This window comes from Hyperolius riggenbachi, chromosome 12, assembly GCF_040937935.1.
Source record: "Hyperolius riggenbachi isolate aHypRig1 chromosome 12, aHypRig1.pri, whole genome shotgun sequence".
NCBI lineage: Eukaryota > Metazoa > Chordata > Amphibia > Anura > Hyperoliidae > Hyperolius > Hyperolius riggenbachi.
Window position 1 is genome coordinate 30299234 of NC_090657.1, and position 24167 is coordinate 30323400.

The 24167-nt window shown below is 48.5% G+C and overlaps 1 protein-coding gene across 4 annotated transcripts in view; it reads right to left on the reverse strand.

Annotated features, from left to right (window-relative positions):
- Positions 1–24167, reverse strand: part of LOC137542021 (uncharacterized) — a 217345-nt gene that overhangs the window by 34524 nt on the left and 158654 nt on the right. For 3 of the 4 annotated variants that reach the window (XM_068263616.1, XM_068263615.1, XM_068263614.1), the window contains 2 exons: positions 6701–6884; positions 3650–4909 (listed from right to left, as the gene is read on the reverse strand). In XM_068263616.1, the coding sequence (XP_068119717.1) occupies positions 4086–4655 (570 nt within the window). In that variant the 5' untranslated portion in view covers positions 4656–4909; positions 6701–6884 and the 3' untranslated portion in view covers positions 3650–4085. Of the gene's footprint in view, positions 1–3649; positions 4910–6700; positions 6885–24167 lie in introns of those variants that run through there. The other variant, XR_011025329.1, reaches the window with a different exon arrangement.

Consider the following 24167-nt stretch of genomic DNA (forward strand, 5'->3'; position numbering starts at 1 on the left):
CTTGTGTTGGGGAAGCGTAACGCAGACTGATGCAGTGCGCAAGTGTAAAAGGGGCCTAAAAGGAAATAAATATGTCAGCCTCCTTATCCCTGTCACTTCAGGTGTCTTTTATTGCAGAATAGAGACGAGCTTGAAATTTAAATCTCCATGTAATTGACTGGCCCATACATGTAAAGTGGAATTTAAAGTGGACCCAAACCAAAAATGTTTTTAATTCAAAATATTTAGTTGCACCACTCTGACACATACAAAGATAAATAAACACTCCTTCAAGCCTATGAGCATTTCAGTGCATGCTTTTCACCCTTCTCTTTTCATAACTAGGGTTATACAGGTGGCAGCCATTAGCAATTCCTCCTTTGCTGGACACCACCTACTCCACCAGTCTGCCGGATTCTGTCCCGGCAATATGAAAGGAAGGGAGGAGTTCCTCCAATAAATGTAAAATATTTTATATTTGTCATCATGCAGCTGAATAAAGGCTGCTATTTATTATTATTATTTAGAAAATAGATTTTATTTCTGAAATCTTGTATTTTTAATTTGGGTCCACTTTAAACCTCATCTCTACTGCAGAACTGTCTGAGTCTCCCAGCCAATCAGCTTCACACTTTTTTATTACTAAAAGGAACCATGCATCTATTGATCTTGCGGCCCAATTAACCATCCAATTGGCCCCTGGCCGCTGCCCCCCCCCTCAATGTAAATGTACCCCTTTCCCGCGGTGCATTCAAACTCACCTGCTCCAGCTGCAGCAACTGTCCAACTGCTCCCGATCTCATTTGCTGCGTCTCCCTAGCGTAGCCAGGTGTGTGTTGTGACATCACGCACACGTCACATGCTATATGCGGCTGCCGCGTGGTAGCTGCGTGTAACAGTGGCACTCATGGGGAAGCAGCGGATGAGAGCGGGAGCAGCCGGATAGTCACGGCAGCTGGAGCAGGTGACACATTAATGTTTGGGGGGGGACAGAGACCAGGCGGCGGTATCACGTCGTAGACGTCTCTTGGTCACTCTGCCCATACACATTGCTAGATGTATGGACATCTTATCCAACAGAATCACACAGCTGAGCTGATTTATCGGCAAGTGCGCTGAGAATTAGAGCACAAATGACAAAGTTGCACAGGCAACTAATTAAAAATCATGCGTCATTCAATAACGGATACCTATGTTTTTACCGTATTCAACTGTATGGATAAAATAACTTATAGTGGAACCAGGGGCGTTGCTAGGATCCTAAGAGATCCGGGGCACTTTTGGGCACTCCAGCCAGAAAATGGGTGTGGCCACGCACTATAATGTGGGTGTGGTCATAGGTGGGGCCAAATTTACATGAACCTGACAGTGATCTAAGTAGGCCTGCCCAGCAAAATGTTGGAAGAAGCCCCCTCTCCATTAATACAAATAGACAGTGTCATTTAAACATAACCCGTCAGAGTTGCCTGGCTTGTGTGCTGGCTGGTCTGGCTTTCTGCTGGGCGGGCTGGCCTGCTGCCAGGTTATCTGGCAGTTCCCTCATAGCACTTACTGATGTTCTAGTGGACCCCCTCCTATGCTCCCATGGGCCTCCCATTGAGGCACCACAACTCCCAGCATACTCCATAGACGAACCACTGCTCCCTGCATGCCCCCATAAAGGCATCATAGCACCCAGCATGCCACCACAGCACCCAGTATACCTCTGATTGATGCACCACAGCTCCCAGCATGCCCGCCATTGAGGCACCAAAGCTGACTCAGACCCAGAATAGATCCGGGGCACATGCCACTGATCTTTGGGGCTAGCAACGACCCGTAGTGGAACTGAATAGTTGAAAAACATAAAGGGCTTGATTCACAAAGCGGTGCTAACCTACTTAGCACGTCTAAAGTCTTTAGACGCGCTAACCAGGGTGCTAAGTAGGTTAGCACCGGATTTTTCAATCATATCGTGCGCTAACTTTGCGCGCGTAAAGTGTTACGTGCGCAAAGTTTTACGCGCGCTAAGTCCCATAGGCTTTAATGGGCACTTCGCGCGGTGCGCCCTGCGCTCTGTGCAGTACGCGCGTAAAGTTTTATGCGCGAAAAGCATGTTTAGACGTGCTAAGGGGGTTTTCACAGGCGTGCTAACAGTTAGCACTGCTTTGTGAATCAAGCCCAAAGTGTCTTACCTGGGGCTTTTGCCGGCCCCTTGCAGCCTTCCTGTCCCACGCCGTTCTTCCTCGATCCTCTGTTCTCCCACCGCCAGCTAGTTTTGGTCAACACGGCAACTGCGTCTGCGCACCCCGGGCCACGCGTAGCTTTCTTCTTGTTCCTGCCCGCAATGGGCTGGAACGCGAACAAAAATGCGTATGGCTTGGGGCGCATAGGCACAGTTGCCGTCAACTTACCTGTCGACGGTATGAACGAACTGCAACTAGCTGGCGGCGGGAGAATGGAGGATCGTGGGGGACTGGCGCGGGACTGGAAGGCTGCAATGGGCTGGCAGAAGCCCCAGGTAAGTGAAACACTTTTTTTTAACTATTCAGTTCCGATTTAACCTTCTTAGCGGTAATCCCGACGGAAATCCGCAGCTCAAAGCGGTAATCCCATGCCTGAGTGAGTTATATGCAGGACCTGCTGCAGATCTCTCTGTAGTATGTTTTTTCTCTTGTTTTAGGGTCTAAAAGCTTGTGAAAAAAATTGCACTGCTTTTAGACCCTTAATCTAGAAATAATCATAACGCCAGGGAGGTTAAAGGATATCTAAGGCGACAGGGTTTTAAAAAAAGTAATTACCTATTTAGCTGCATAAACTTGCTGGGTCACAGTCTGCATCCTCCAAAGCCCCCCCCCCCCCCCCCCCCCGATTGCCTCCAAATGCTTTCTGAAATGTTCAGACCGGGCCCCAACCCTCCCTGGGTCAGCATCCGTGTCCCAGAGGTCTGCAACAGCCACCGCACCTGCGCAGTTCACATGACTGTGCATGTCTGCGCAGGTTGGAAGCCCCCTTCCGCTGTATCTTTGCTCCCGGCATTCTGGGAGTGAGGATGCAGTGTCAGAGGGCCTCCAACTTGTGCAGGGGTCAAGGATGCCATCCCAGGGGAGGGTTGGAGCCTGTCTGGGCCCTTTAGAAAGCACCCGGGAGGGGGGGTTGTTGGGGATGGAGGATGCAGACCACGTCTCAGCAAGTTTATGCAGCTAAACAGGTAATTACTTTTTTTTAAACCCTGTAGTCTCAGATATCCTTTAAAGGAAACCTGAGATGGCAAAAACTGAAGTATTTATACTTACCTTGGGCTTCCGCCAGCCCTGTGTGGTGCGTAGGCTCCCTCCCCATCCTCCTGGGCTACTCCGTTCTCCCATAATCACCTCTGCTAATCAGGCCGGTCACAGCTCAGCCCCGCGCACACCCCCATCATGCTCTCACAGCCTGAAATGTTCTGCACAGTCACTGAACACTACCGGGCGCAGGAGCACAATGGGGGCGTGTGTGTAGAAGAGCACGACTGGCCACGACCGCCAGATTACGAGAGGTGATAGCGAGAGAACGAAGCGACCGGAGAGGATGGCGTGAGAGCCCACAGATCACATAGGACTGGAGGCAGGTACACTTAGGTACACTTTAAGGTTCTTTAAGCATCATATTGTGAAAATACGGTGTAACAGAAATACGTACTAATACTAACTTGAAGTTTTAAGCATTTATTTTTAAAGAATAGAAAAATAATATTAATATAATAATATTTAAAAGTTTAGACAAACAATTTACAGAATATATTAGAGTTACAGAATTAACAGTTCTCCAATCACTCATGACTTTTAACAAATATGTCTGAAATAGGTGTTTTGAGAATATTCTGACTTACGCACTCAGTTCTTTAAAGGAATTGTTAAAGTCCATTATTATCTGCAGCACAGTCCTCAGAAAATGTTTGCATGACATCTGTACGTAGAGGCAACAGCAGTGGGCACAGGTTTAGCCAGTCAAACAAGCTGTGTGGCTCCGGCCACTCTTCGGCGTGTAAAGAACAAGCTCATAGCAATGAACTTACACGGTATACTGTCTCACTTCCTCATACATGGAATGATGAGCTTAACAGGCTAAATGTGAATTGTCCCGTTTCAGAATGTCCTGTTCTTCTGAAACTGCTTCACCAGGTTGGTGAGAACCTCCAGTCCCTCCACCAGTCCTTCACCAGTGGCTGCACAACACCCCTGGACATGCCACTGATGTCCTTTGATCTTCATCAGCCCCAATGCCTCTGCCACCTCCATGGGCTTCCTGGCACCTGGGAGATCTTGCTTATTGGCCATCACCACGAAGGGCACACCTCTCATCTCATCGTGTTCCAGAATGGCATTGAGTTCTGTCTGGGCCTCCAGAAACCTCTCTGGGTCAGCACTGTCCACAACAAACACCAGCCCATCTGTATTAACATAGTAGTGCTTCCACAGTGCTCGGATCTTGTCCTGACCTCCCACATCCCATACGGTGAAGGACACATTGCGGATGGGCTCCACAGTCTCGACATTGAATCCGACAGTAGGGATTGTACAGACAGTCTCATTCAGCTTCAGCTTGTACAGAACTGTGGTCTTTCCAGCTGCATCCAGACCCAGCATTAGGATCCGAGCTTTGGTGCCAGAGAAGTTTGTAAGAGCTTGGTAGATGCTGCTCAGGAGGCCACCCATATTTGCAGAGATTCTTCTTGCTGTTAAGTGCGAGAGCCTCTTTGCTCTGATGTCTGCAGCTATGCATGCTGCTAATAAGCTCCATCGCTCTATATATACAGGAGCTGCTGTCACTGGCCAAACCCAGATAGCCTAGCAACCTGAGACACTCAGGAGGCAATTTCCTGTTTGCTTTGTAGTTTTGTGCTGTGTTGGAAGATTCTGCAATACACTGTTCTGACAGGGACAGTGCTGAGAGCAGCACAGGAAGTGACCTTGTCAAAAAAACATTCACAGCAGAAACAACTTTATTGAAAAGAAACACTTCAAGTGAAACACACATAGTTTACAACAACTACATTATTAATACATTTTCTGTGACAAAGCCATTAATAAGAAATACATACTATAAGTATAATACAGCTCACCTACACTTCACTATTCCATTTTCTCTGCAGTCAGCACTGCCCAGTCTAATCCCTGGACAGGACATTATCCATAGCTCAGAACTGTCCCACTTTTGGAGGGAAAGTTCCTCTTTGGGAAACCTGTCCCTCTTTCTACCTCTTTTGGGACTGATGCACAGATCTATGTAAATATATGTATTTTTCTCCTGAAATAAGTTTTAAAGGGACACTTAAGTAAAAAAAAAAAATGAGTTTTACTCAACTGGGGCTTCCAATAGCCCCCTGCAGCTGTCCGGTGCCCTCGCCGTCTCCCTCCGATCCTCCTGGCCCCGCCGGCAGCCACTTCCTGTTTCGGTGACAGGAGCTGACAGGCTGGGGACGCGAGTGATTCTTCACGTTCCTGGCCACAATAGCGCCATCTATGCTGCTATAGCATATATCATATACCATATAGCAGCATAGAGGGTGCTAATGTGTCTGGGAACGCGAAGAATCACTCGCGTCCCCAGTCTGCCACCGAAACCGGAAGTGGATGCCGGCGGGGCCAGGAGGATCGGAGGGAGACGGCGAGGGCACCGGACAGCTGCGGGGGGCTATTGGAAGCCCTAGGTGAGTAAAACTCATTTTTTTTGTTTGACTTAAGTGTCCCTTGAAAGTGGATCCGACATAAACTTTTACTCATTGCATAATTGTGTTCCTTTTATATGGTTTATAGGGCATTCCTCAAGCCAAATACTTTTTTGTTTTGTGTTAATACTCTAATTCCCTATAAACTAAACAAGCCTTGCCCACAGCTTCTTCACCGTGCCTTGGCACTGTAGCAAGGGCTTATGGGAGCTCAGTCTGGGCAGGAGGAGGAGGAGGTTACTAGCCACAGATTTCAGAGGCAGAGGGGAGGAAGGAGGAGGAGAGGGAACTGAATTTAGAAAGATGATAGCATCTCCAGCCCTCAGCCTGTGACAATGTGACAAACAGAACATGGCTACCCTCATTGTATCACAGGAATAAATAATCATAAACTTTTGAAGCTGTTTGCAGCTGGATTTGCTCTAAACTTTAGATAAGATATATAGACAGGTTACTTGTTATAGTTCGTTTTTCATCTCGGATCCACTTTAAATTGACCTAAACTTTATTCTCATCCTTTAAATTAATATATGTCTTATTTTTACAATATTTTGAAAGCGCTACCGTGGTAATAGTAAAACACTAAAAAAGTATTTTAAAAAATAATAAAACACAACTTCAGAATAAACTAATATTAATTAAAGGTTCATATGAGTCAAAAAACTCTCTAATAGTCAGTCCAGTTGATATAAATCAGACAAAGTGCTTCAGTACAGGTGCGATTCCATATCAGCCATAGCAGGCTGCTGCAGAAATCTCCAAATATAAAAGATAGCACTCAACTGTGTTCTTAATCCACCACCCAACAACCCGTGAGGGAATAGACTCACCCCGCAGGTTTGACCACTGTCAGATTGGTCAATATACGCCCAGCAATGTGCGTGTCCAGCACTTTACTGTTGCCAACTCCTCTTAGTAAGCTGGGGTCCTGGTCGGTATATGCAGATAGATGCGTACCTCACATAAACAGAAATGCATCCATAGCGTAATCCAGTATAAAAGATTGTGACTTAATTATAAAATTGCACTCACAATTTGGTTGCGGTCGGATAGTTAGGCACAGAGTTTAGATCGGGCTCTCCCCCATTGCCTCCTGGGTAGGCTAGAAGATAAAGTCCCACTCTCGCCGCTACTTCCAAACCGGCATCGATATTTCCTGGACGTCTGGCAAGCTCCACCCAACGCGTTTCGTCACTACGAGTGACTCATCAGGGGCCTTTAGATAAGATATATAGACAAGTTACTTGTTATAGTTCGTTTTTCATCTCGGATCCGCTTTAAATTGGCCTAAACTTTATTCTCATCCTTTAAATTAATATATGTCTTACTTTTAAATGTTATTATGAAATAAAACTAATGATAATAGATAGGACCAGTGTGGTTTGAATGCTAAAATGACACATTTTTCTTATGAATTCTTTGTGATATGAGTTACTAGCGGTGTGGCAGGGACATGTCTAGAGGTGTGACAGGGTTTGTCTTAAAGTGTCCCTTTTTCTTCACTCAAAAAGTTGGGAGGTATGATTATCTACAAGGAGTTTGTACTTTCTCCCTGTGCTTGCATAATTTCCTCTTGGCACTCTAATTTCCCCCCATATCCCAAAAACATGCTGATATGTCAATTGGTTCCCCACCCCCAAAACTGGCCCTAGACCTGTACAGGCATTGGACTATGATTAATGTAGGAACAATAAAGAGGAACTGTAGTGAAAACAACATAATTCATAAAATTCCTTCCTTTTTTACAATATTAACTGTTTCGCAACGAGCCACTGCATTAAAACATCCGTTTGGAGCCTGTTAACGGCTCCAGGACGTTCTAATGTGTCGCTTGCTCCCGCCGCCACTGTGCACACAATGCGCCCCCGCTGCTGTTACCCATCAGGAGGACACTGTGATCCACGATTGGGGAAGGGGAATGAGCGTTCCTCTACCCAATCTCAATGAATGGACATGACAGGAAACAGTTAGAAGCATCAAATGTAAAAAAAAAAAAAGTTTTCCACAAAAAAAAAGTGCAGCACCATCTAGTGGACAAAAAGTAAAATTACACACACACATACATATACATACACTTATAATTAGAGTTGGGCCGAACGGTTCGCCGGCGAACGGGGTTCGCGCGAACTTAGGTGGTTCGCGTGCGGGTACCGCACGCGAACCTTTTGCGGAAGAAGTTCGGTTCGCCCCATAATGCACCTGAGGGTCAACTTTGACCCTCTACATCACAGTCAGCAGGCCCAGTGTAGCCAATTAGGCTACACTAGCCCCTGGAGCCCCACCCCCCCTTATATAAGGCAGGCAGCGGCGGCCATTACGGCCACTCGTGTGCCTGCATTAGTCAGAGTAGGGCGAGCTGCTGCAGACTGTCTCTCAGGGAAAGATTAGTTAGGCTTAACTTCTTCCTGGCTGCATACCTGTTCTGTTCAGTGAGCCCTCAGCCCACTGCATACCTGTACTGTGATCCTGCCACTGCATAGCTGTTCAGTGATCCTGCCACAGCATACCTGTTCTGTTCAGTGAGCCCTCAGCCCACTGCATACCTGTACTGTGATCCTGCCACTGCATAGCTGTTCAGTGATCCTGCCACAGCATACCTGTTCTGTTCAGTGAGCCCTCAGCCCACTGCATACCTGTACTGTGATCCTGCCACTGCATACCTGTTCAGTGATCCTGCCACAGCATACCTGTTCTGTTCAGTGAGCCCTCAGCCCACTGCATACCTGTACTGTGATCCTGCCACTGCATAGCTGTTCAGTGATCCTGCCACAGCATACCTGTTCTGTTCAGTGAGCCCCCAGCCCACTGCATACCTGTACTGTGATCCTGCCACTGCATACCTGTTCAGTGATCCTGCCACAGCATACCTGTTCTGTTCAGTGAGCCCTCAGCCCACTGCATACCTGTACTGTGATCCTGCCACTGCATACCTGTTCAGTGATCCTGCCACAGCATACCTGTTCTGTTCAGTGAGCCCTCAGCCCACTGCATACCTGTACTGTGATCCTGCCACTGCATAGCTGTTCAGTGATCCTGCCACAGCATACCTGTTCTGTTCAGTGAGCCCTCAGCCCACTGCATACCTGTACTGTGATCCTGCCACTGCATACCTGTTCAGTGATCCTGCCACAGCATACCTGTTCTGTTCAGTGAGCCCTCAGCCCACTGCATACCTGTACTGTGATACTGCCACTGCATACCTGTTCAGTGATCCTGCCACAGCATACCTGTTCTGTTCAGTGAGCCCTCAGCCCACTGCATACCTGTACTGTGATCCTGCCACTGCATACCTGTTCAGTGATCCTGCCACAGCATACCTGTTCTGTTCAGTGAGCCCCCAGCCCACTGCATACCTGTACTGTGATCCTGCCACTGCATACCTGTTCAGTGATCCTGCCACAGCATACCTGTTCTGTTCAGTGAGCCCTCAGCCCACTGCATACCTGTACTGTGATCCTGCCACTGCATAGCTGTTCAGTGATCCTGCCACAGCATACCTGTTCTGTTCAGTGAGCCCTCAGCCCACTGCATACCTGTACTGTGATCCTGCCACTGCATACCTGTTCAGTGATCCTGCCACTGTATACCTGTTCTGTGAACCCGCCACTGTATACCTGTTCTGTTCAGTGGACCCGCCACTGTATACCTGTTCTGTGAACCCGCCACTGTATACCTGTTCTGTTCAGTGGACCCGCCACTGTATACCTGTTCTGTGAACCCGCCACTGTATACCTGTTCTGTTCAGTGGACCCGCCACTGTATACCTGTTCTGTGAACCCGCCACTGTATACCTGTTCTGTTCAGTGGACCTGCCACTGTATACCTGTTTAGTGAACACGCCACTGCATACCTGTTGTGTTCAGTGAACCTGCCACTGCATACCTGTTCTGTGAACCCGCCACTGTATACCTGTTCTGTTCAGTGGACCCGCCACTGTATACCTGTTCTGTGAACCCGCCACTGTATACCTGTTCTGTTCAGTGGACCTGCCACTGTATACCTGTTTAGTGAACACGCCACTGCATACCTGTTGTGTTCAGTGAACCTGCCACTGCGTACCTGTTCTGTGAACCCGCCACTGTATACCTGTTCTGTTCAGTGGACCCGCCACTGTATACCTGTTCTGTTCAGTGGACCTGCCACTGTATACCTGTTCTGTTCAGTGGACCTGCCACTGTATACCTGTTTAGTGAACACGCCACTGCATACCTGTTGTGTTCAGTGAACCCGCCACTGTATACCTGTACTGTTCAGTGAACCCACCGCATCAGTGCGCATACCTGTGCAGTTAAGTGAACCCACCTACCTACGTGAGTGCACGCAGTGTGATATACCACTCCGTGCATACCCGATATGGACAAAACAGGTAGAGGAAGAGGAAGAGGTAGTGGCAGAGGCAGAGGAAGGCCACCCGGCAGGTCTGCGCGAGGTCGTGTAAATGTAATTTCGTGTGGACCTGGCCCACAGTACAGTGCTCGGAAGAAGGCACGTCCCATCACCTCCCAAGATTGTCAGGACGTGGTTGAGTATTTAGCGACACAGAACACCTCATCTTGCTCAGCCACCAGCGCTACTACTAGCACCACTTCCGCTGCATTTGACACTTCGCAAGAATTATTTAGTGGTGGTGAAATCACTGATGCACAGCCATTGTTACAGCCAGATGAATTTTCACCAGCTCATATGTCTGCGTTACGCGACAACACTATGGATGTAACGTGTAAGGAGGATGAAGGACCTACACATTTGGATTTTTCTGAGGCAAGCGAAGCTGGGCAGGATGATTACGATGATGACGATGATAGGGATCCTCTGTATGTTCCCAATAGAGGAGATGAAGAGGGGGACAGTTCAGAGGGGGAGTCAGAGAGTAGTAGGAGGATAGAAGTTGCTGAAAGAAGCTGGGGCAGCTCTTCGTCAGAAACAGCTGGTGGCAGAGTCCGGCACCATGTATCGCCAGATTCGCCACCTATGTACAGCCAGCCAACTTGCCCTTCAGCATCAGCTGCTGAGGTGCCCACATCCCAGGGTGGCTCAGCGGTGTGGAAATTTTTTAATGTGTGTGCCTCAGATCGGACCAAAGCCATCTGTTCGCTCTGCCAACAAAAATTGAGCCGTGGAAAGGCCAACACTCACGTAGGGACAAGTGCCTTACGAAGGCACCTGCAGAAAAGGCACAAACAGCAATGGGATGGCCACCTGAGCAAAAGCAGCAGCAGCACACAAAAGCAAAGTCACCCTCCTTCTCCTCTTCCTCCTTCAGGTGCATCATCTGCTTATGCCGCTCTCTCCCTTGCACCTTCACAGGCACCCTCCTCCACTCCGCCTCTGCCCTTGAGCGGTTCCTGCTCCTCTGCCCACAGCAGCAGTCAGGTGTCCGTGAAGGAAATGTTTGAGCGGAAGAAGCCACTTTTGGCCAGTCACCCCCTTGCCCGGCGTCTGACAGCTGGCGTGGCGGAACTGTTAGCTCGCCAGCTGTTACCATACCGGCTGGTGGACTCTGAGGCCTTCCGTAAATTTGTGGCCATCGGAACACCGCAGTGGAAGATGCCAGGCCGCACTTATTTTTCCAGAAAGGCCATACCCCAACTGCACCGTGAAGTTGAGAGGCAAGTGGTGTCATCTCTTGCGAAGAGCGTTGGGTCAAGGGTACACCTGACCACGGATGCCTGGTCTGCCAAGCACGGGCAGGGCCGCTACATTACCTACACAGCCCATTGGGTGAACCTGGTGGTGAACGATGGCAAGCAGAAAGCGGCGGACCAAATTGTGACACCTCCACGGCTTGCAGGCAGGCCTCCTGCCACCTCCTCTCCTCCTGCTACATGCTCTTCGCTGTCCTCCTCCTCCTCCTTGGCTGAGTGGCAGTTCTCCTCTCCAGCTACACAGCCCCAGCTCCGCAGGGCCTATGCTGCATGCCAGGTACGACGGTGTCACGCCATCTTAGACATGGCTTGTCTCAAAGCGGAGAGTCACACTGGAGCAGCTCTCCTGGCTGCTCTTAAGAAACAGGTGGATGAGTGGCTGACCCCGCACCACCTGGAGATAGGCAACGTGGTGTGCGACAACGGCAGCAATCTGCTTGCCGCTTTGCATATGGGGAAGCTGACACACATACCCTGCATGGCACATGTCATGAATCTGGTGGTTCAAAGATTTGTGGCAAAGTACCCTGGCTTAGCGGATGTCCTGAAGCAGGCCAGGAAGTTCTGTGGGCATTTGAGGCGCTCTTACACAGCCATGGCACGATTTGCAGAAATTCAGCGTAAAAACAACATGCCGGTGAGACGCCTCATTTGCGATAGCCCCACTCGCTGGAACTCGACCCTCCTCATGTTCTCCCGCCTGCTAGAACAGAAGAAAGCCGTCACCCAGTACCTCTACAACTGGAGTAGAACGAAACAGTCTGGGAAGATGGGGATGTTCTGGCCCGACAACTGGACAATGATGAAAAATGCATGCAGGCTCATGCGGCCGTTTGAGGAGGTGACCAACCTGGTGAGCCGCAGTGAGGGCACCATCAGCGACTTAATTCCCTACGCGTACTTCTTGGAGCGTGCTGTGCGTAGAGTGGCGGATGAAGCTGCGAATGAGCGTGACCAGGAACCGTTACGGCAGGAACAGGCATGGGACCAATTTTCATCAGACCCAGCTGTTTCCTCAACACCTGCGGCAGCACAGAGGGGGGAGGAGGAGGAAGAAGAGAGGTCATGTGCAGAAGATGAGTCAGACTCAGAGGATGATGAGCAAGGTGTTTCTTTGGGGGAGGAGGAGGAGGAGGAGGGGACAGCGGCAGGAGAACAACCGCAGCAGGCGTCGCAGGGGGCTTGTGCTGCGCAACCTTCCCGTGGTATTGTTCGCGGCTGGGGGGAGGAGGTTGACTTACCTGACGTCACTGAGGAAGAGCAAGAGGAGATGGAGGGTACTGGATCCGACTTTGTGCAGATGTCGTCTTTTATGCTGTCCTGCCTGTTGAGGGACCCCCGTATAAAAAACCTCAAGGGGAATGAGCTGTACTGGGTGGCCACACTACTAGACCCTCGGTACAGGCACAAAGTGGCGGACCTGTTACCAACTCACCGGAAGGTGGAAAGGATGCAGCACATGCAGAACCAGCTGTCAACTATGCTTTACAATGCCTTTAAGGGTGATGTGACGGCACAACGCCAGCAAGGTACCACTGCCACTAATCCTCCTCCCGTGTCCACGCAGTCAAAGACAGGACGCTCCAGCGATCTCATGGTGATGTCGGACATGCGGACGTTCTTTAGTCCAACGCCTCGCCGTAGCCCTTCCGGATCCACCCTCCACCAACGCCTGGAACGGCAGGTAGCCGACTACCTGGCCTTAAGTGTGGATGTAGACACTGCTGTGAACAGCGATGAGGAACCCTTGAACTACTGGGTGCGCAGGCTTGACCTGTGGCCAGAGCTGTCCCAATTTGCCATCCAACTTCTCTCCTGCCCTGCCGCAAGCGTCCTCTCAGAAAGGACCTTCAGCGCAGCTGGAGGCATTGTCACAGAGAAGAGAAGTCGCCTAAGTCACAAAAGTGTTAAGTACCTCACCTTTATAAAAATGAATGAGGCATGGATCCCGGAGGGCTGCTGCCCGCCCCAAGACTAAGTCAGTCCCCGCACATACAGCATCTCTGCCTGCACGCCGTGTGACTGGCTGCCTGGCCTGCCCCAAGAAGACTAAGTCGCTCCCAGTCCCTCCACACAGCATGTCTGCCTGCAGGCCGCTTCACTACCTTCTCCGCCACCACCAACAGGGTCCGGGACTCCAGGCGGATTGCTGAATTTTTTAGGCCGCTGCTAGCAGCGGCCGCTGTAATAATTTTTCGGGTGCGTGTACATGACTGCCTAATTTTTCTGGCTGCACTGCGGGCAGCTGCAACAACAAAAGAAAAGGCATGAACATGCGCCCATTCCCCTTCGTGATCATTACCTTGCCGTGGTGAAGGGGCTTGCGTATCACAATGGAGCAATGACCGGCGCCTAGATGAGTGTCTCGGGGGGCACACCCACGATAATAAGGTCGTTGCCTCATTGTGGTCAGACCAAATTTGATCAGCTGGACAGTCACTGTTCTGTCATTCAGCTACATCAGCCAGGTGACTGACCATATGGGCTGTAAAGCCACCAAAACCTGCACTCTCGCCATGGTGCGCACCAGTCCAGCACGGCCGTCACTACACAAACAGCTGTTTGCGGTGCGTTACACGATGAGTTTGGTGCGTCAGTGTGAAGCAGTACCTTAATTACACTACCTGATTGATGTATACACATGCAAGATGTTTGAAAGCACTTTAGGCCTGTCATTTAACATTCAATGTGATTTCTGCCCTTAAAACGCTGCTTTGCGTCAAATCCAGATTTTTCCCGGGGACTTTTGGCATGTATCCCACTCCGCCATCCCCCCCTCCAGGTGTTAGACCCCTTGAAACATCTTTTCCATCACTTTTGTGGCCAGCATAATTAATTTTTTTTTTCAAAGTTCGCATCCCCATTGAAGTCTATTGCGGTTCGCGAACTTTAACGCGAACCGAACCTTTCGCGAAAGTTCGCGAACCCGGTTCGCGAACCGAAAATCGGAGGTTCGGCCCAACTCTGCTTATAATTAAAAATGAATACAAAATATTCTTTTCCACTTCCAAAGTCCCCCCCCACCCCCCAAACACTAGTGAAAAAAAAAAAGTAAAAAAAAATACATAAATAGTTGCCTTAGGGACTCAGTTTTTTTTAACCTGTACTTTATGAGGGTATAGTACTATTATTTTACTACATAGGGGCTTGCAATTATGGACCGAACTAAAAAATAAAAATAAACACAGAAAAATTACAATTTCCAAATAATATATTGTTGCCATACACTGTAATAGAGACATCATTTAAACAATTTAATAAATGGGTCAAATGGGCAAATAAATATGTGTGTTTTATCCACAGAAGAACTTTTACTTTAAAACTATAACGGGCAAAAACAGAGAAATAATATTTTTCCAATTATTTTTCCTGTTAAAATGCATTTGTACTACCCACAGAAAATGGGTACTACCCACAGAAAGCCTAATTGGTAGCGAAAAAAACAAGGTATACATCAATTTGTTGTTATAAGTAGTAATAAAGTTATCAGCAAATAAAAGAGGAGAGAAAATTGCTCTGGTCCTTAAGGGTAAAAACCCCTTGGAGGTGAAGTGATTAATTTATAGATTATTTATTCAGTGTTTGCCCATGTAAAATCTTTCCTCTCCCTGATTTACATTCTGAAATTTATCATCGATGGCGACATCTTTAGTTCTGCCAGGTGATCTGTACGGAATGTTCATTTACTGAGAGTTCTATGTATAGAGGGAGATACTGGTTGCTTGGCAGTTGGAAACAGTTGTTATTTCCCACAATGCAATGAGGTTCACAGACCGCAAACTGTCTGGACCTAGGACATGACATCACACTGTGGGAGGGGTTTTACCACAATATCATCCACACTGACCCCCCTTGATGATCTATTTAATAAAAGGAAAAATATTCTCATGGGAAAGGGGGTATCAGCTACTGATTGGGATGAAGTTCAATTCGTGGTTAAACTTCTTTAAAGTGACCAAAAAAACATGAGAATGATAAACACATGGCAAGATCGGTTATCGGTCAATATAGATAGTATGTGGCAGCCTTTTATACAACCAATATGTGCTTAGAGAAAGTTATCCAGCAAACCTTGATTGCATTTGTGAAAAGTTGTCCCTTATGTGGGAAATATTTGCAGCCCTCACCTGGTTTACAGGAAACCATAGTGAAAATTGCAATAAAGTTAGTGAATATGCACTGTTGTAGGTGCAACCACACACCCACAGAAAAACGTATGTTTAGTACATCCCAGACAATGTGCATTTCTTAGAAAATGACCTTGCAGCAGGTGTGTGTAGAAGAACAACTGCAGTCATACAACGTCTAACTTTCAGCAATCTCTGGCTGTGTTCTGTTATGACCCAGGTGAGAACGTTTCCTGCCTTATAACAAGCAATTTAATAAATTGAATAAAAATTCTTCCAGGTTTGCTGGTTTACACGCATTAATTTTCCAGTGTTCCCAAGAGTCATTACATTTTCAATCCCACTTTAGGTGGAACTGTAACCAAGAATTGAACTTCATCCCAATCAGTAGCTGATACTCCCTTTCCCACAGGAAATCTTTACCTTTTCTCGAATAGATCATCAGGGGCTTCTATGTGGCTTATATTGTGATGATACCCCTCCCACAATGTGATGTCATAACCTGGTCCTTACAGTGTGCTGTCTGTAAACCTCGTTGCATTGTGGGAAATATCGGCTTTTTCCAACTGCTAAGCAAGCAGTATCTCCCTCAGTGCATAGAACTCTCAATAATGAACATTCTGTACAGATTACTTTGCAGAACTAAAGATGTCACAATGTGATAAATTTCAGAATGTAAATCAGGGAGAGGAACATTTTTACAATGGGCAAACACTGACCAAGTAATCTATAAATTAGTATTGGAAAAATAAGCAATTTTATTCATTATGCCATTTTCACTACAGCTCCCCTTTAAAGAAAACCTGTAACAAAGAAAACTTCCCCTGGGGGGTACTCCTCTCGGGTGGGGGAAGCCTCCGGATCCTATTGAGGCTTCTCCCTTCCTCCTCGGTCTCACGGCGGTCTCGCTTTGGCCCTCCAAATGGCGGGGATGTAAATATTCACCTTCTTGGCTCCAGCGCAGGCACAGTATTGGCTCTCCGCTCGGAGATAGGTGGAAATAACCGATCGCTGTCAGGCCGCTCTACTGCACAGGCGTAAATCTTCTGCACCTGTGTAGTAGAGTGAACCCAACAGAGATCGGCTATTTCCGCCTATCTCCGAGCTGAGCCGCAACAGCGCCCCTGCTGGAACCAGGAAAGGTAAATATATTAGCCTTGTCAGGCTTGTCGAGCCAGGATTGCCAGAGACTTCTGGGGAGCCAGCATTGAATTGCCTGCAGCTACAGGGGAGGGGGAAGACTCATTGGGACCCTGAGGTTTCCCCCTACCGAGGTAAATACCCCCCAGTGGAACATTTTTTTGTTACAGGTTCTCTTTAAGTTGAATGGGTTACTCAGGCTAGGGTAGAAATTACAGGCAGTGTTTATCATTTCCTATGCAGTTGTCCTAGTGGACTTTGTGTCCGCCCTGCAGTTAGCTGATGCAGTTATTATGAAGGAGTGGAGATGTACAGTGACTTTGTAACAAAGTCCAGGAATGCCTGGTGTTCTGTCACTCTGTGCCACGCTGGAGGCTTCCTCGAGGTTGTTGTGACAACAACACCAGGGAGAGTCTCACAGGAAGTGACCTCTGGCAGCATCACTTCCTGGTCAGGCAGAATAATCTTTCAGCGTTGTTGTGGAACTGGTTTATGAGAAATCTGCCAGCACAGTACAAAGTGTTCATACACATTTCTCTGACAGCTCAGTACCAAGGCAAACTCTATTAGGCCTCATTCACACTTGTAAACACAGGTGGCCGTCCAAATGGAATGCAACACATGAGATTGCATGCCATCTGCACTGCCGTGCATTGCACTGCTGATCCCTTTCACTACAAAAAAAAAATGGTCAACGTGTTTTGACAAAAAAGAAGTAAGTATAACTTTGTACTGGTTGAACTCGATGGACGTATGTCTTTTTTCAACCAAAATAACTATGTAACTATATAAGTTTCTTCCCATAGTAAAAACCTTTCCCCATACCACACACATGCATTTTCATGATCCATAATTTTCACAATGTTGTCACAAATATCAGAATATTATCTGGGCATCAAAAACACATTTTGCCAATTGCATTGAAGTTACATACCGTAGTTCTTTGAGTTGAAAAAGGACATATGTCCATCGAGCACCCTCACATATCTCAGTTGATCCAGACGAAGGTGAAAAACACTTACGGCCCCTTTCACACATAGAGCGTCGCAGTATGCTCCCCCGCCGCACCCCTGTCGCAGTGGCAATTAGTCTCTATGAGACTGGCCACACTTTCCGCAGTACGACGGAATGTGGTGGAAGTGGTTACAAAGTGAGGGATGGACAAAGGGGACGAAGGACTCAGGGGAATCCCGGCATGATAAGGCAGGCTAGCCGGGACAGGCAGGGTTAAGTGTGGCAGGGGGCGGGGCAGTGCCCGGGAGCTTTGGTTTTGCTGGGGGGGAGCGGTGATTGGCCAGAAGCGGGGAGCAGAGGCTCATGGGAGCAAGACGGGGGGCGGAGCAGGCACTCGGGCGGACAGCGCGCAGGAGAAGAAAGTCCCACCCTCCCACTCTTTTAATTATGGGTTAAGATCTTAGTGTGGGGGTAGAAGGTATATATATGAGCAAAAAGGGGAATGGAAGTTATAGTTATAATTGTCATTGCAGCTTGGCGGGGTGAGGGCTCCGGAGGTCAGTTTATTGTGTGTATTTCGTGAGGGTTTTGCCGCGGGGCAAAACACCTAGTGTTCAAAAGGAAAGCGCTGCTGTTGCAGAAGAGGTAGGGGGCATTCAGCTGTCCCTGAGCCGGGAACACGGCTGGGGGCCGGACAGGCTGCTTGCCCAAAATAATTCCCATGGTGGAAAAATGGTAGGCCTCCGGATACCTCACCTCAATTTTGGTTATATTATCGTTGTTCTTTATAAGAATTGTTAATTTGGTTGATTTAAATAAAGAAGGGCTGCTTTGGCCTATTTTATCCAACTAGCTAAGCAGTCCGGCTGTGTAATTGTTTGTTTGTTTAAGGAGGGGAGGGGAATGTTGGTAGTATGGTTCTGGAGGCATATAGGCCTTGCCCATTATCATGATGCAGAGGCAATGTTGACTCTGCAGAGCAGTACGAGAGGTACCGTGTGGAAGGCATTTGTATTGTTGTCTAAGGCACCACAACAATCTATTTAGATCATTGCGGTGGTGGTGTGGTGCACGTGCACCAATTGGACAGAAAACAGTGACATACTTCTCGTCCAGCAGGGAGCACATCACTGTTTGTGGGCGGAGCTATGCATATTACCCTGTCACCGCAGTCTGCTGCAGAGTAATGTGCAAGGGGAAATGGTGCAGTATGATTGTCCTGCCCTGGCCTCCCATGGACAATCACACCATGGGCTTGATTCACTAAACCGCGCTAGCAGTTTGTGCGCATTATAACGAGCGTAATGCTTTTAACACGCAAATGCATTTTTCACACAAATTTTTGTGCGAAAATGACCACGATTTTGCGTGAAAAGCATTACGCGTGTTATAGTGCACGCAAAAAGCAAGCGCCACCGTGATAACAGCACAGCTTTGTGAATCGAGCCAGATATGTGAAAACCGACATGGCTTACTAGCTATGCAGGCTGGCTCCTCCCGCGCACCCACTGCACCGTCCACCTCCACTCACCGCATCACCCCACTCTGCAGAGTAACATCACAAAGCATCTTTTGCTGTCCTTGTGGGACCTCTTGGTGTGAGCGGCAGCCGCTCTGTCGGCTGGGCCATACAGATGTTTGTCACTTTGCCAGAGCTTTTCCAGTGACTCACTCTCTATGGATCTACTAGTGAGGATCTCCAACTGACAGTCTGTACACGTGGCTGTGTGGAAATCTCATAGATCGCATCAGTGACTACATCACAAGTCTGGAGGGTATTGTATACACTTCTGACGACTCTGCTTGCAACCTTATGCTCAATATATGCAATTGTAGCAGGCTGATTTTATTGCTCCCTTGCTTAGCTTGCATTAGGACTACTGATGTGCTTCCACGCTGCCTATTAATTGGCTTCACAAATCGCTATATGGACTGTCCAATAGCAGATCAATCCATAATCATCTGCCAGAACAGATCCAAAATCTGTGGTCGATAACCGGTGCATCACCATTTATATAGACTAAACGTGTAGCACAGAGTTCCCCCCCCCCCCCCCCAATCTCTTTTGCTATCCTATCTTTTATTTGGCAACCATGGCTGATGCAACAAGATACAAGAAAATGTCAGTGCCAGACCTAGTGAACTTGTGCGAAGAAAAAGGCATTGTGACTTATAGAAAAAAGAGAGCGCAATTGATCGAGGACTTATTGCGACTGAATACCCAGCCGGAGCAGATGCTGGGAGAGCACACTCCTGGTTCAGACGGTGCTGTAACTGGGGCAGAGGGAAGTGAGCGGTTGGAGCAAGGCAACCCACTTCCAGACCCAGAGGAAAACGGGACCGCGTCTGAACCGATCGCTTTAAATGCTGAGGAGCATGGTAACCGGCGGGAGCCCGTCCATGCAAACCCTTCCTGTGTTCCGGATGCTGGAATGCAGCATGCTTTACAAAGACTGTCGGATACAAATCCTGAGCTGTACCTGCAGATTGTCAGAGAAAACGCTGACCGCGCAGAATGGCAGCGGCTGGCCGACAGAGAAGAACGCAGGGAGCAGGCAGAAAGGGAAGCGACAGAGCGCCAGTGGCTTGCCGAGAAAGAAGCGGAAAGAGAGGAGAGAGCAGCCGCACACAGACATGACCTTGAAATGGCCAACCTGCGAGCGCAAGGCCGAAATCCCTCGCAAAGTGCTCCAGAACCCCGGCCCACAGCAGGCCCATTTGGGACTCCCAAGTTTAAATTCCCAGAAATGGAGAAGGGAACTGACCCGGACACTTATTTACACTCCTTTGAAAAGACTTGTCGTCAGCATCATCTGCCCCAGGAGCAGTGGGCGAGATATCTGACACCCAACTTGCGGGGCAAAGCGCTTGAGGTGTTTGTGGACTTACCCGCTGAGAAAGACAATGACTATGAGGCGATAAAAGCTGCAATTATCGCCAAATACCAGCTGACCCCAGAGGTCTATCGCAAAAAATTTCGCTCCCTGCAGAAAGGCCACACCGACTCTTACAACGACCTGGAGAGTCGCCTGCTGACCGAGTTCAGGCAGTGGTCACGGGGTCTCAAAAAAGACTCTCACCAAGGTCTGGAGGGCCTCATCGTGCAGGAGCAGTTGCTGAACTGCTGCACTCCGGTTGTCCGGAAGTTTGTCTTGGAGCGGTAGCCTGACTCCGCCAAAGCTGCCGCAGAACTTGCAGACACTTTTGTGGCCACCCGTGTGCCGGACATTCGCAAACCTCCAGCCCAGAGCTGGAAAGGGGGGAGACCTATGCAACCCAGCTCTCCTCCCCCTGCTAACCGTGGAAATCGGGTCCCACAGCCACAGAGGCCGGATGCTGCACCTGCTACTCATCCGCCTGATGCCACATATGCCCCGAAGTGTTACCACTGTGGACAGCGAGGACACCTCAAGTCTGCCTGCCCCGAGGTGAGGACGCCGTCTCCAGAGCCTAGCGCAGAACCGGCTAGCGCCTCTACTGCACACGCCTACCTCGTCATGGGAGCAGCAAATCCTCGACTTTCCGGAAATCATCAAGTCGTGCAAGTTAACGACCAGATCGCTGTTGGTTTCCGCGACACAGGCGCAGAGCTTACCTTGGTTCGCTCTCATCTCATAGCCAGGGAGAATTTCCTGCCTAATGAGCGTGTTACCCTTGTGGGAGTTGGTGGCACACACACACGAATCGCCAAAGCTCGTGCTGTTCTCAATTGGGGAAGGGGACGCCAGACAAAAGTTGTGGGGGTGACAGATGACATCCCAGTGCCTGTGCTGTTGGGCACCGATCTTGGCACCCTACGATCCTTTTATGAACCTGTGATCAACACCCCGGATTGCCAGTCTGGACCCACTCAGGTACTGTACAAGCTTGGGGTGGGACAGAGGGAGGTAGCCAGGGTAATGGTACCTAGCCCTCCTAGGGAAGGAGGCAAGGAAGAGGTACCTGCTTCTAATGGACAGCTGTCTAATCACGGTTTGTCTGATTCTAAACCTGTCACTGTTGTTCCAGACACCTGTGTACATGATGTGAAAAATGAACATAACTGTGATGTTAATGTTGTACCAGATGTTGCTAATAGCTTTCATGCTCAATCTCACAGTGCTAAAAATGATGTATGTTTAAATGTGACAGTCTCTAATCTAAGAGGTAACAGTCTTGTTTTGCCTGGGTCATATCCGTGCAGGGCAGTGGAAGCAGGCCAGGTGTGAGAGCAGGCAGCTGGGGGCCTAGACCTCCCCTCCTGCTATGACAGACAGAGTGCTCCACCATTGCCTGCTGTTAACAAACAGCTGGTGGAGACAGGCCGTGCCTTCCTGGTCTCACCCTTGCATGTCTTCCCCTTGCAGAAGCAACCCAGTGCAAAACTGCTCAGAGGTCCACCCTCTATCCTTCCAGGAGAAGGGGCAAGCCTCGCCACCCAGGTGAAGGCTAATTCGTTTTTTAAAATGTGCTCTAATGTCCACCTAGGTTGTGCTGACCAAAATGTTGTGCCAAGGTGTAGTCAGTTAGAGCAGGGGTATGCTACGCTGCTTTCAAATTCGCAGGCTGACACCCGAGAGTCAGGAAGTGACCCGGATGTCAGCCAACGACTCTCTCCCTTACAGGAAGCACTACGCAACCCCAGCCAGGCCTTTAGAGGTAAGCCTGTTGGTGTGCATCGCACCGTCCGCAAAGCGGACACTGGGGCACACCGGACCATGAGGCCTTATGCTTCTGGTGAGTTGCCTGAAGGGCAGTCAGAACCCGTTCAGTAGCTAAGCGGCGCGTAGAGCGGGTCTGGCAGACCCACTCTGTGCGACCGACTGGTAGGGGAGAGATGTGACGAACATTACGGAAAGTCGTGCGCAAGCGCCAACGATTTGTGTATGGTCGTGCACAATTACTGTCAGTTTTGTGTAAATGTACAATAGATGTCCTTTTTCCTCTCTTCTTACTGAGAGCAACAGTAACCTGCCCCCACATCCTGTGTCAGGAAAGAATTTCACAAGTGGCCAACTCCCCTGCCGAGAAGCCATTTGGCTACACAGCTCATCTTCCCCCAAAAGAAAAACCAGCTCGAACCAGTAAGTTTAAAAAATTCCCTCCAAGCTCATAGCCTCAAACAAAGGAAACGTTAATTTATTAATAATTCAAAATAGGTTTGGCACAGCAAGACAAAAATTACATTCCCTGATACCTAGGAAACGGTTCTGTCATTCACCTGAATTATAATTTTCTGGCTATCAGGAATCAATAGAGAAACCACTTTATCCGGCCTGTGTAGAGCGCAGGCGATAGAATATGCATGTATAGCCTCGTTTGATACAGGGTCGCAAGCCGCTTATGAATATAGTCTCGGATTTGCGATGCTCCAATATGGGGCGGAGTTACACAGATTATTAATAATCGGTACATTTCTTGCTCTGAGTCTGGGGGGCGGCAACCTGCTGATTAGGAGGTAAACCTGCCTTAAACACACCTACTTCCCAGGTAGTGACAGCCCCAAGACTCAGGTCCTATGAAAGTAGGGCGGGACCAAACCTGCTCAGTTCTCCAAATTCCATCGACCAGGAACGTTCATGCAGGCGCTTAAGGAGAGCCAGCGCCTGCAGTGCTCAAGGACTCTAAATCTGAATGCCTACTTTTAAACTGGACTATTTTTCTTCATTCATCAAATGGACTGCTCAGCTAACTAAGAATGTTCTGATTTTATTCCTTTTTATTTTTAAGCTCTGTGTGTATATGTTAATTGGTGTATATAACTGTATGTAATGCATTTTTGTTATTAAACGTTTTAAAAATCTGCGAATTGGCGGGTAGCTGCAGCGATCGCGTACTACACACAGCTAGCAAAGTGCTAGCTGCGTGTGGTAAATGTTTTTTGCGAAAATCGGCCCAGAAGGGCCAGAGCAATCCTCCTGCGCAGGTTACCCCGAGCTCAGCTCAAGATAACCGGCAAGGAGGTTAATAAGCAAATGTTGGGGGGGTGCAATTTGGCATGAAAGTATGTTGGGGTCCCCTTCCCAACGCCTACAAATTTGGGGTCCGTATGGGACATGGTTGCGGAAATCCTGTGGCTCAAATTTAATAAACAGTGTTGCAGAAGGGCATGCACGTTCAAAGAACAAGAGCGACACAATCTGTCAAAAATGTCCCTATTGTCCTCGTCTCCAAACAAAGCTCATCCTAGCGTGTATGTGATGACACGCAGCTCAATGACGTAGGGCAGCACAAGATGTCTTTACACCAGCCTCTCTCGTCATGTGACCTGTCAGCACGTACCAGCGTGTCACATGATAAGAGACACTAGAGGGTGAGAAACTACAAGCAAAGTGACAGAGAAGAGGAAAAAGAAGAGGAAGATGCAGCACTGGAGCTTGGAGAGATGAGGCACTTCATCGCTTGCAACTCTGCCATTCATTGGGTCTGCCAAGAAAGCACAAGCAAGGAGATCTCTGCTATAGGAACTCTAAAAAACATCTATGCTAAACTAAATGAATAAAAAATACCCTTATGTTGTATTTAGGATCTGTCAGGCTTGGCAAGTTATCAGCTCACAGCTCAGCTCCTATGCCCCAATCTACCACCACCTTCTTCATCCTATGTGGCACGTCCCTGCTTGAATGGGAGGTGAAGAGCAACTCCTGCCCGACT